The 12,476-nt window shown below is 33.0% G+C and overlaps 2 protein-coding genes across 4 annotated transcripts in view; one reads left to right on the top strand and one right to left on the bottom strand.

Annotated features, from left to right (window-relative positions):
* The first annotated feature begins 119 nt into the window (after positions 1-119).
* On the top strand, positions 120-699 carry LOC116770178 (cytochrome c oxidase assembly protein COX19). The gene has a single exon (XM_032661541.2). It carries the CDS (start codon positions 372-374, stop codon positions 621-623), a length of 252 nt encoding a protein of 83 aa, XP_032517432.2. The 5' UTR covers positions 120-371; the 3' UTR covers positions 624-699.
* Positions 700-1,098: 399 nt separating this feature from the next.
* Positions 1,099-12,476, bottom strand: part of LOC116770245 (matrix metalloproteinase-2-like) — a 104,977-nt gene continuing 93,599 nt past the window's right edge. For all 3 annotated transcript variants that reach the window (XM_061527609.1, XM_061527610.1, XM_061527611.1), the window contains 8 exons: positions 9,511-9,660; positions 5,531-5,676; positions 4,554-4,712; positions 3,881-4,473; positions 3,651-3,792; positions 3,270-3,429; positions 3,093-3,196; positions 1,099-3,009 (listed from right to left, as the gene is read on the bottom strand). In XM_061527609.1, coding sequence (XP_061383593.1) covers positions 2,753-3,009; positions 3,093-3,196; positions 3,270-3,429; positions 3,651-3,792; positions 3,881-4,473; positions 4,554-4,712; positions 5,531-5,676; positions 9,511-9,660 — 1,711 coding nt within the window. In that variant the 3' untranslated portion in view covers positions 1,099-2,752. The remainder of the gene's footprint in view (positions 3,010-3,092; positions 3,197-3,269; positions 3,430-3,650; positions 3,793-3,880; positions 4,474-4,553; positions 4,713-5,530; positions 5,677-9,510; positions 9,661-12,476) is intronic.

Here is a 12,476-nt window from a genome sequence, read left to right as displayed (position 1 = left end):
CTGCTCAAAGCTTTCGTGACCGTTTATGATTATATGGAATATCCTATAATATAATATATACAGTGTTAATTTTATTCTATAACTTCATTATCTCTTCATTCAATGTTAAACGTCAATGTCAAAATATTTTTGCTATAAAAATTCATTTTAGTGACGACTAGCGAAAAGTAAACAAAAATAAGTAATTTTATACTTTATATTTATAACTAATAAACATTTAACAGCTACCGGTATAAATGTTTCGGTGAAAATAGTGTTTCGACAAATAAAAAAGCAAATGGTATCTTCAGATCTGTAAATTCATAAACACTTATCAGTGAAATTTTTCTACATATAGTAGTGCTGCTTATTGTTACATAGAAATCATAAGGATGTCGACGGCTATGACATTTGGTCAGAAACAATTTATACCTACTGCACCAGATAAGGGGAGCTTTCCTTTGGATCATGATGGGATTTGCAAAAAAAGTATGGTCAGGTACATGAATTGCTTGTATAGTAACAATAGTGACAATTCAAAGTGCAGAACTGAAGCCAAAGAGTACTTAGCTTGCCGAATGGATCATGGCTTAATGGCTAAAGAGGATTGGTCTAAATTAGGTTTTAAAGAATTGTCATCATAAAGATTGTTAATGTTTTTGTTTATAACTAGTCTTAATTAGTAAATTAAATGAATTTGTGAATAAGTTTTGTTTAATTTAGTCTATGTTTTTTATTTCGTATAAAGCCTTGTGTAGTTGTTTACTTGAAGATTTTAAGTATTAAATATTATAAAATTTCTCTTAGTATCACAAAAACTAAGTTATTACATATAATATATTATATTTGTATATATTTATATCAGGTGCGCTTTTATGAATATATTTAGTAACATTCTTGTTTATAGTCTTTTTTTAAAGTAATTGAAACGTGTACTGCAAAGGTTTCATATCTGTAGAAGTATTGTAATGTTACATCAAATATTTTATCATTTGGGAACTTTCAAATAAGTTTCAAGTTAATGTCTGATCACAACAATAATTTAAAAATATGTCCGAGTATGATTTTCACTGTAAAAGGTAAAACTTATATTTACATACAGTTATTGAAACACAGAAGTAATATTACAAAAATCTTTATTTCATTCTTATTAAACATTCTTACTTAAAGGATAACTTCATTTTGCATTTACAAGTTCATTCTATTATTTGAAATTTTGTGTTAAACTTTGCCGATGGCTTTTTAAAAAGTAAATATCACAGTTATTTGTTTATGTCCAAAGTTTTAAGTAAATCACATTATACGTGGACTATACTTGTAATGCACACACATAGGTAACGGATTAATGACAGTTTCTCATCTGAAGCTCAAGCTATAATTTTTATATCTATATCTGCTGATTGCACAAGATTATATGGGAAAGGCTGTGTTAAAGACACACAACATTAAACTACACTTAATAATCATAAAACACTTACAAAAGCATACAAAAATACCTAATATGAATTTATTCTGTACAAAAACTAACTATTAGAAGCACCATTTTCATTCCGGAGATATTGTGAAATAAAGATACAGTATTTATATTGCTCCTTTCTGACTTGAAATTATTTATAAGATTTTGTGTACATGTTCATTAACTGCTATGTGACAATTATGATTGTTCTTGATATCTATATTGTAATATAAAATAAACAAACCGACAAACAGTCATACACAATCTTAGCTAACATTACCATTTTATTTATGGTGTTATATACCTTTAGGAGTAGGACACATTACGATTAGTACATAGTATTCAATAATTTAATGTTAGAAGACATTGATAAGCCAATATATAATATTATTGTAATAGACACGAATACCTCATTAATCTATAAATTCTTAGGTTATATATTGGTAAATATGAATACCCTAGCGACATTACATATACAGCTATTTACTTATTATAAAAATTTACAAATTACATAATATGTGAACCTCTAACCAGCATAGGAGTTGTTTAATGAGTTACATACAAGTTACATTATTAATAAAAATAATATTTTATATTAATAATAATAATAATAATTAATACATATATTTTTTAATATACTTTTTATTTATATTAAGGCATACTTGTGGACATTGCGATTATACACATTTTGTTAATTAATTATTTTAATGACAAAATTTCGCACTATTTTAAACTAACGTTATCAGTTGAGTAATATACAATGCGTTATAAAAATGTTTATAACTTCAAAACTAAATTAGAATTAATGTTGCCATACTAATAGTATTAATATTAGTTATAGTATTTTATTCTTAATTTTTCAAAAGACAGCTTTTTGCTACTAAAATAATACAATAACGGATTACCTTTCCTATTTATAAAAGATTACTATGTTATTAACGTAATGTGTTATAGTAAGTTCATAGCAATACTGACATCGAAACTACATAATCTGTACAGAAGCTAAATAAATGGTGTTATGTACCTTACATCAAATAAAAAGAAATCGATCATATTGAGATCAAAATGTACATATATAGCATTAAAATTTTATATAAAAATGCATCATATAAGAATTAGCCTAGGAGATTAAAAGTTACGTCATTTACGATACAATAATTTAATTACTATAATAGGCAGTGCATGGATTGCGCTTACTTATCCTATCAGACGATACCGATATGTACTTGTTTGTTCAGTAACACGTTTCCGAACAGCACGAGATATTAGAACTTTCTAGTGTCAACTGTCAAGTGTGACACATTATAGAATTATAGACTAAAGAGAGCGGGCTAGTATAATAATTAGAGAAACTAGATACGGCAGTAGACTATGTTTGTTGAGAGCGGCTCGGCTGGGAGAGCGTAGTGTTGATCCCGGGGCTGGGAGTGCTCTGAACGGCGCTCGTCTTCCCGTCCGTTCGATAGGACATGACATCCAGATAGGCGCGGACGGGGTTTGACGTTCGTTCTCGACTCGCATCTGTAGATCGTTGAACTTCCAAAAACCTTTGCCTTTGAAGAAGTATGTTTTGCCTGTAAAATAGACATTTATGTAAATTTCTTGTCAATACTCCAAGTCAGTTCAGCTTAGTGTTTCATATGATTTTTTATTTTACCGTCTTTCCATTGGAACACGCTATCTATGTTGTATCCAACTCCCTTCCACATAGCCATATCACGAGGGTAGTCGAGTTCAACTCGTCCCAGATCTTCGTCGAATCTGTTAAAATTTAAATTAAAATAAATTTCCGTCGAAATTGTGCACAATACATTTCTTTATCTTCGCAACTTACTTCCAGTACATGGTGCCACTGTAGAAGTAAGTTTTTCCGTTGTAGCCCCAAACCATAGCCGCGTCTAACTTCTCAAGGCTCTCCGGTAAGCCGAGTTGAGCGAGGTTCTTGGGATATCCCGGCATCAAGTATTGTGAATCAAACAAGTACAATTGCTTACCTGGAAAGGTTATATTAAAATTATCTAAAGCAACGAGGCCTGATGAGTGCATCACTGCACTGGTGTCAAAGACAAACGGTTCAAATTTATTTTATTTGTTAATTACGCTTTTGCAATGTTTCAGATCCTTGAATTGATTTTTAATACGTATCTATATGACTACACCTTCCTAACATGTTACCGGCTATTCGACTGTAACTGTTGCTTCGATTCCAACTTACCAATAAAGAAAGCTATTTTCCGATCAGGTCTTTCATAAACGGCATCCACGTGAGTTAAATTCTTTGGTAAACCGGTCCACATTCTAGTAATCTCGATTGGATAGCCCGTGTACCGTCTGTCGGCTCCAATCCTCCAATGATACTGTTAAAAGAATTTAAATTTTATACCTGTCGAGGCTTAAATGCTGCATAAAATATATTTTTCTCATGATATTGATAGCAACATTTACCTTATTCTTAAAAATGAAGAGCTCATTACGTATTAGAGATATAGCGTCGTAACTAGTGTCGCATGTGTCGGGTTTGTCGGCAGGTGGGGTCGGTTTGATGGTAGTCGTTTTAACCGGATAAGTGGGTTTTCTTTTGGGGTAATCTTGACTCGGGTCAGTTGGGTAATTCTGTCTTGGATGGCTCGGATATTCTGGTCGGGACTGCGGGTAACGTGGGCGATAAGTTGTAGCGTGCGTCGTGGTCTCTGTTGGTCGAGGATAGTGATTGTGGTTCGTTCTTCTGGGATGTTCTTCCGTAGTGTTATAACGACGACGATCAGGGTAGTAGGGGTTACGATCGGGGTAATTTCTTTCAGGGTGATGAGGTCTGTCGGGTAATGTGGGACGTTCGGGGTAATATACTGGATTTCTATTTGGAGGACGAGGGTATGGTGTGTAAGGACGATGGTTCGGATGTCGTTCTGGGTGATGTTGATGAATGTATGGTCTTCTGGTTGTTGTTGTGGTGGTGGTGGTAGTAGTCGTAGTGGTTGGTGGCGTTTCAGCTGGTCTATAATAAGGTATCTTTGCCCAAGTCTTCTTTACCTTCGGACCTATATTAATAACGACATATTAGTTAAAAAACGAATAAATATTTTGAGATACATTAAGAGTTAAACATAAGTTTCCTTACCATACATCTGTTGAATACCATTCCTGTCATCTTCCGGTAAAACGAAGTTTGGTTGGAAGCCTTGGTACCAGGGGAACATAAGTGCTCCTTTGACGGAACTGTGGCTCAAGCCCAACGAGTGTCCGAATTCGTGAACGGCCACGGCAAACAGCGACGTACCTAAAACATTTAATCGCTACCGGTCAATGTTTGCACGTGAATGCGTAAACACAATTCATAGCGTGTATATCCACAGTCTGAGTGAATTATCACGCGTTCGGTGTTATACTCGCATGTCGACCTTAGAGCTAGCTGTTTGGTACTATCAATATACTATACAGTTTATACTGTTGTACCACAAGCGTGTTTGTTCCACATGCGACCACCCTGTTTATCAGATAACACCGGCGAAATATCTATCTTTTTTAGTAAATATATTTTATCAAACTACTTTCATGGAAGTATTTACCTTAATCAGTAAGAATAGTTATACCTTAAATGAACAAATAAGAATGGTTTAATACGTATTGCTAAATAAAACTCTATTTGCGCTTTACGAATATTTTGACTATAAAAATTTAATTAATTTTACAAATTATTTGCTTAAAGTGTATTGTAATGGGCCTAGTTTACATTTGAGGTACATTGATTTTGCAAGCCTAAAGCTCTGCCTCGCCATTTGCATGTCAAAACATGGACTGACCGCGACATACTCATTTCCTACGAAGCTCATGAAAAACTACCGCTTCGGCACAGCTTAATTAACTATCTGGCACGATGAAACCTAAAGTGGATTAGTTGTTAACTAAAACTGCATTGTTTTAAAGTCTTTATACGATGTTTTATTTTGTGAGAATAAAGATAGATACTAATTTTAATCCCAACATTGGAAAATATTGTATACAATTACTAAAATGTCTAAGATAGTTTTAACAACTAAGTCAGTCGTATTGTTAGTGTATTTTGATATTCTATATTATTTGCTTCACACTACGTACCTTCCTCATCGTCGTTGTTCGGTCTCAAGAGCCACAGTTCGTCGTCGTCAAAGTGAGCGTCACCTCCTCGACCAGTTCCAGGGAAGAAGGCGTGAGCCAACACGGAGCCACGGCCGTCGAAAGGATAGGCGTCATCGTGGTAGCGTCTGTTAATATGAAAATGTGTTTTTTAAGCGTGGCCAATGGCTATATTTAGTTTAAATTTACAGTTTTGTTTGAAAAAATAATATACTAAATACTGTACCACAGATGACATTACCTATTGCCCCTAGTTAAGACTATCACAAAGAATTTTCTTAACATAACTAGGTACAGTTTACAAATCTTCTAGTGACCAAATAAATAATTTAAGATCAAATGTAAGCAATGTACATTTTTAACGGAATATGAATATGAAATTAAATGATGATTTAATTATATATTACTATTATTCTATTACATTTTCTTTAAATCTGCTGAAGGATTAATTCTAAAGAAAACTACAGTTGTAAAGAATATACCGATAAAAATAAAGTAATTAGTATAGAACAAAGTATTATATAGAAAATTATGGTATGTAAAATGAACACAACAATGTAGTCCAAATATTATATGAAGATGTAAGTTACCTTAGAATTCCACAAAAGAATTCAAGCACACAGATTTACATAAAATGTTTAGTGTGAGTACAAAATATTTAACATCGTTGTCATATTTCTGGAATAATGCAGCTTAATGGCTTCGGAACTTTGAAAAGAAAACTGTTAAGAAAAAGATTTTCAGAATAACGAGGTAAAGACAGTATATGCAGCACACATTCTGAGAAAAACTTAAACTCTTTATTATCGCTTTGTGCCAACATGGCGTTTTGGCTGTAAGGGCTCTAAGCAAAACAGAAGAGCTTATGCAACGTCAGAGGAATCTGCTTCTCAAGCATTCTTGAAAATCTTTAAGACGAAACTATAAAACTCAGATTGGGTTGTTTTAAAATACTATTAAGAGACACTTTAAAAGTGTGTGAGACGTAAAGAACTGATTCTATCTCAAGCTGTTTGTTATGTTCAAAGTTGATATGTTTTTAGACTATCAAAAGGTACAAAGAGAACCATCAAAACATGCTTAGTTAAGTGTTTAACGTATGCTGATAATGCGATAGCGTAATCTTAACTAGTAAAGTTTCCTCCCTTGTGCTGGTAATTAGAAATTGTTGTTTAAAAATAATTATTTTATGTAACAGTTTCAGTGTAATAAATGTTTTAATCTAAAAGTACTTTTAAGTTGCGTTATGTGAGAGTACAGTTCACATTTGTTGGCTGTAAAATGAGCTTTCTGTATGAAAATAAACTAATGTATTCATTTCAACACGGCGGCCGGCGCGAGTATGAACAGCAATCAAACTTCCGTTCCCCAGGGTTTGCCTCCAATCTAATAATTTTTCCCACAAAACAAAACAGTAGAAGGACATTGTCTATGAATATTTCACGGAATATTAGCTGTTAGCTACTAAGAAGAAACGTCTGCCATTAATCGATATAACAGCAAAAGTATGAAAGCACTTACGTTTATCGGAATGAGGCCAATATGTGTTAGAGATCGTGTTCGCCATTATATTAAAGCTTACTGAAAACAACTTACTCTACACTATTATTACCTGCCCACTAAATGATAAAAATTATATATAAATATTATTCAGTAAATATTTATAGTGCCTATTACATTTAATACAAATCAAATCCATATATAATAATATAGATATATCGAAAAAGGTTTTGTTTTGGTTATGATAAATAAAGTCATTAAAAGCCGGTTGGAAACAAGGTTATCCATACACCCTTTTCAGTGATGTGGAATGGGAAAGTGTAGTGCTGATATACGCCATCAATATAATGGGTTCCTATGGAAAGTTTCCGTGTTCAAGAATGATTTATTGCGTCGTGGTGTCTACCCACCATGGCTGTCTTTATGATATAACACTCAATGGTTTAAAGGAGTTGGTATGTTTTAAAACAAGTATTTTTAGCCTCATATTAGTTAAAATGATTTAAGAAATTTGAGTGAATTGTATAAAAATATTTTATAGGTCATTCAATGTCGAACAGGGAAATAAATAATTACATGTATTTTATTATCCGGCACATTTAATATCCTCGGTACATGTATATACAATTTAAATAATATAGTATTATAGATACAGTTGCAATAAATCTTGTAAGCCAAGCCTGTGCTACATTCCGCAGAATATCATAATTTAATTCAATAAGTAGAAATTCACCGTAATAAGATATTAAAATTAATTTTTTACATTTATTTGTTCCTGAGTGTAAAGTAATTTTTTTCTTAAAATTTATCGAATATAAAACAACGGTATCATTTAACAACGTTATCGATTATAAAACTACGTTATCATTATTTTTTTTAGGTTTCTATACATTATAGCTCGGTCCTGATGTCTTTATTTCTGAACGAAAATCGTAACTATATTGAAAGTTGGAGAATGTTATCATGTGATATCAGTGCTCGTGCCGAGCATTCGAAAGTATCCCGTCGCAACTAATAAAAGTATCTGCGTGATCGCAACTTGCTATTCGCTGTTCGCTTTAGTTTCGTAAAAGAAATGTTATTTAGAGTACAGAAAACAAGTGCAAGTTTTGCAACGTCCAATATGGCGGACGCAATATGTCATCTGTTGAGGTTTCAGACGCCGCTTGTTCTTCATATAGCGTCCACCGTGATCTAATAAGCGAAACTTTGTGTTCAGCTTATTCTATTTTATATGGACGTCATGTCTTCGCGTCCCTTATTTGTATTTTTAAAATAAATATACAAATTTGTGTTACGACTTTTACTGATATGAATTAACCAATTTGCACAACTTTGTTTTTATATTATCTATTTTAAACAATTTTTTTCTTGCTTTAACACGATCCCCCGTTAGGACCCAATAGATTAATAGTAAATGAATTTAGCAAGTCACGTCCTTTTGGCAAAACTAAATCGAGAAAGTAAAGCTTCACCTTGAATAGCAAACGGTAGGGATATTAGGTGCGATATCTAAAACTTAAACAATTTTCAGGCAACATTATTTTTTATGTTAATATAAAAACATATATTAGTAGCACTCGTCTTTTTAATCATCGAGAAGGTTTTAGGCACAATATTTTTTTCGTTTAAAATGTTTTAAATTTCGAATGGCCACAGATTACTTTTAGTTTATTTTTTTTTTTTCTTGTGATGCCTGGCACGAAAATGTCGCAAATCCCCCTTAAATGGATAGAACGTGTCAGCTAAATCCTTACTTGATTATTATTTATTATCAACGCAAGGAATCAGTACACGAATCTAAGTTTTGTGATCTGTTAATACTGCTTAAATTAAATAAATTACTTTTTTTCTACGGTATTTTGTTGTCTTAGGATTTATCCAAAAAAGTTAGTGAAATAGAATTGTTACTATATTATGATTTCATGTCTTAATTTTTTGATTTAAGCTTTATATAATAATTTACTATATATACCATAAAAGTTAAATTTTTTATATGTTATAATTAAAGCGGGCGATCATTTTGGTCACACAGCAATTCTGTCAAAGAAGTTATTTAAAAAATATATATTGAGAGCTATGTACTTTTAGACTGCATGACGTTCCCTTTGAAAACTGTTTTGTAAAAAAAAAAAACAACGCGACAGCTCTGCAGTGTTACATGAGTGAAAATGCTTTGTCTTGAATGCGAAAACATCATTTTTGTAAGAGTAAACACGATCATATTAGTTAATTAAAAATGCTTTTACAAATTTAGGTTAGGCGTGTACGCGAAATGTTAATAAGGTTCCTTTAAAAGCCTTTCAATGTGATAACTCCATATTATACGACGATTAAATTTATATCAAACATATATGTAATTTATTTATTGCCAAGTTAATATCGATATGAGGTATTGATATTATAATAAAAAGCGTTTATTGAAAGGACTTTGGAATGTTCAGTTATTTTTTTGAACTTACTTGGCGAAGGAAACAACAATGTCAGCTTCATCCGAGTTGATCTCCGTGAAGGTGAGCCTGGAGGCTTGTTCCCATATGTCGAGGGCACGAGCCAGCACACTCCTCGTGCCATGAGGATCCAGTTGCGATGGTCGGCGAACTTGCGACAGACTGACAATAAAAAAATATATACATAAATGTTTGTTACAGTTAATTAAATATCATAATGTATTCAAAGTCTATGACTTATACAGTTAGATTTGATTTTTTGTTCTAAAATACTACCGAGTAATTTGGTAGTTATTTGGTAGCGGACGTCAAATAATTTTAATGTAAATTGAAAAAAATTGTACTTTTATATGACGATATCCTGAAACGTTTGTGACGTGGTAAAATATGAAAACATGCTAGTACATATTTATGTATAGCAAAACACATTTACTATTTAGTAAAAATAATTATGGAGCGAATATTTTCGTCTGTTAGTCAAGTGTTTTGCTTAACTATTTTATGTATATAACAGCGCGAAGGCTTAATGTTTTCTGAATATTCCGTGTAAATGTAAAAAAAACATTAAACGACTTAAACGTTGGCGTTTCATTTCAGCTTCCTCATAATGGAATAATCGCATTGTGAGCAATTTGACGGACTCTATGCTATTTAACGGATGCCGCGTTCATTACGTTGGATTTATGCGTTGTGACATTCGGAGGCTGATCTCATTAGACCAGCACGTAGTTTTAATTAGACTCCAAAGTGTTTCATAATGAGAAATGTTCATTTTTTCTTATATATAAAATAAATATAATTTATTATTAATAAAATAATATATATTTTATTTGGATTGTTGTCCTTTGCGTATAATATCGCTTCCGTGGGTAATTAAAACTAACCAACGCGTTTCGGTCCGCGCTGTTGTTAATAATTATTTCAATAACATTATTAGGGGACACTCGGGAAATATGAAGTGACTGGACACGTTTTGTAGGGGTATATTGATATGGTAGCGTGTATTCAGTAGTTGAATAAAAAATTGATTAGACTTTTTAATGTAATGTTTGTAGCGGAGTGTAATGCGACTATAATTTTCAGGAACACGCATTTCATCTGACAACTAGTTAATTGTGAACTTCGGATTAATTTTGTAACCACATTTCAAAGTTAATGTTGTAATGTCCCATCGAATTAACGAGTGCGGTGGAAGCAGAATAAGTTATGAGTTTAATTTAACGTATAGCGTTACAAAACAAACTCAATAGCAACAAACTATTTTTAAAGTGTACGAATATAGTTGGCCGCATTATATTTAATCTATGTTTTTTTTAATTACAAATTTCCATTGTGTAAGATCTAATAAAACATAAAAAGTAACTTTTGAATAACCATGAAGCCTTGCAACGTAATGTTTAAGTATAAAAAGTTGTTTAATTTAATTTGATGTACGCGTGACTTAACGAATAAGTTTCCGGTGATTTCGAAGGACTCGAGGTCACGGCAGGCTTCTCTTTGTCCGCAAATAAACTTGAGTATATAAGTACAAACAGAAGCCCGGCAACAGTTAGGTGTACGGGTAAGGAACGTGAGTTTGGGCCACGTGAACACGTGGCACTGCGAGGAGGCCGTTGCGTGTGATTGACGGACGTTTAATATTTATAAAACAATCCATATTACATCTGACAGCTTCATTGGCTTGATTGTGACATTTAAATTCAAGTATTAAAAAATATTGTTACATCGGCATCGTAAGATATGTAATAATTTGAATTTCGAAAATGGCGCCATTAGTGAATTTTAGTGGCTGTCAAATTGTCATAATAAAATCTGTTGTTTTTTTAATACTGTACATTAAAATGTTTCTGTGTAATTAAACAGAGCGGACGGAGCGTTTATAGCGTAAAATAATAAAACATGCGATATCATGACGACATGGCGACGTCTTCACTACGGAACGGACATAATCTTGTAACGATGTCATAACAAAGAGATTTGTAAGCATGAACTTTATGGTCTGTGTCCAACGAGCTAAAATTTAATTTTCTGAAATAATCTGTCAGCGAGCCATTAAAATTATTCGCCCGTGTTCGTACCCGGTCGAGTTACGTTTTATACGGAGTTAGGGAAGATGTCGCGACAAGTATTAGGTTTAACACCCACTAACACAATTGTAGCCAGTAATCTACTCGCTCGTTTTGAAGGTGACTTGAATTAAAAATGTTTGTTAAAATATTTATACAGCAGATACAGGATGGCGTGAAAGGAAAAAGAGGTTTCAAATTACATTTTTCACGGTTCGAGTGGGAAATTAACATAAAAATAATAAAATGTCAGTGGGATGTTGTCCCCCATGGCGTGCCAGCGCCCTCCGCCGGCCGCCTGTCAAAACGATTGTCAACTCCGTCGACATATGGGGCCCTTATCTCACTTGTTAATAATCATAGAATATGTGCTGGTATTTTCCTTATTAAAATAACAGTGTTACGTTTGTTTTTTTTTGTGTGGACATTTCTAGAAATGTACGTCGTGAGTATTATTGGAAGATGTTAATCACACACATAAGGTTTGACGACTGCAGGTTATCATCGATATATTTATTAAATACGAAAACAGGGTTATTATAAAATAAAACTTTCCATGGAAGCTGTGTGGAAATTATTATAAAGCACGAATAAACGATTTCCCGATGAGTTACCAAAATGATTGTTGCCTTTTTGACGCGTCGGAAGACGTCGAAGTGATTAAATAACATATTGTTGGCGTTGAAACGATTTGACTTAGCTATAATTGTTCAGTCGGCTGCATAATTTTCTCCTTTAAGCGAGATCTTCTCCCACGACGCCTTTCTCACGCCGTATATTGTAGATAAGCGACGTGGCAATAGGCATTGATGTTCGCTCGGGACTTCAATGGCAGTCTATCTCCTCGTTTCTTTGAAGGTGAGGGATTTGAAGCCATTCTCTCAATAAGGAAATACCGACACGGAAAGCGGT

Source organism: Danaus plexippus, assembly GCF_018135715.1.
Source record: "Danaus plexippus chromosome 13 unlocalized genomic scaffold, MEX_DaPlex mxdp_15, whole genome shotgun sequence".
Classification (NCBI taxonomy): Eukaryota; Metazoa; Arthropoda; class Insecta; order Lepidoptera; family Nymphalidae; genus Danaus; species Danaus plexippus.
The sequence above is the reverse complement of the archived record's forward strand: the minus strand, read 5'-3'. Positions and strand labels throughout refer to the sequence as shown.

Bases quoted from the DNA above. Each gene is read 5' to 3' on its own strand.
- LOC116770178 (XM_032661541.2), top strand. From the start codon at position 372: ATGTCGACGGCTATGACATTTGGTCAGAAACAATTTATACCTACTGCA.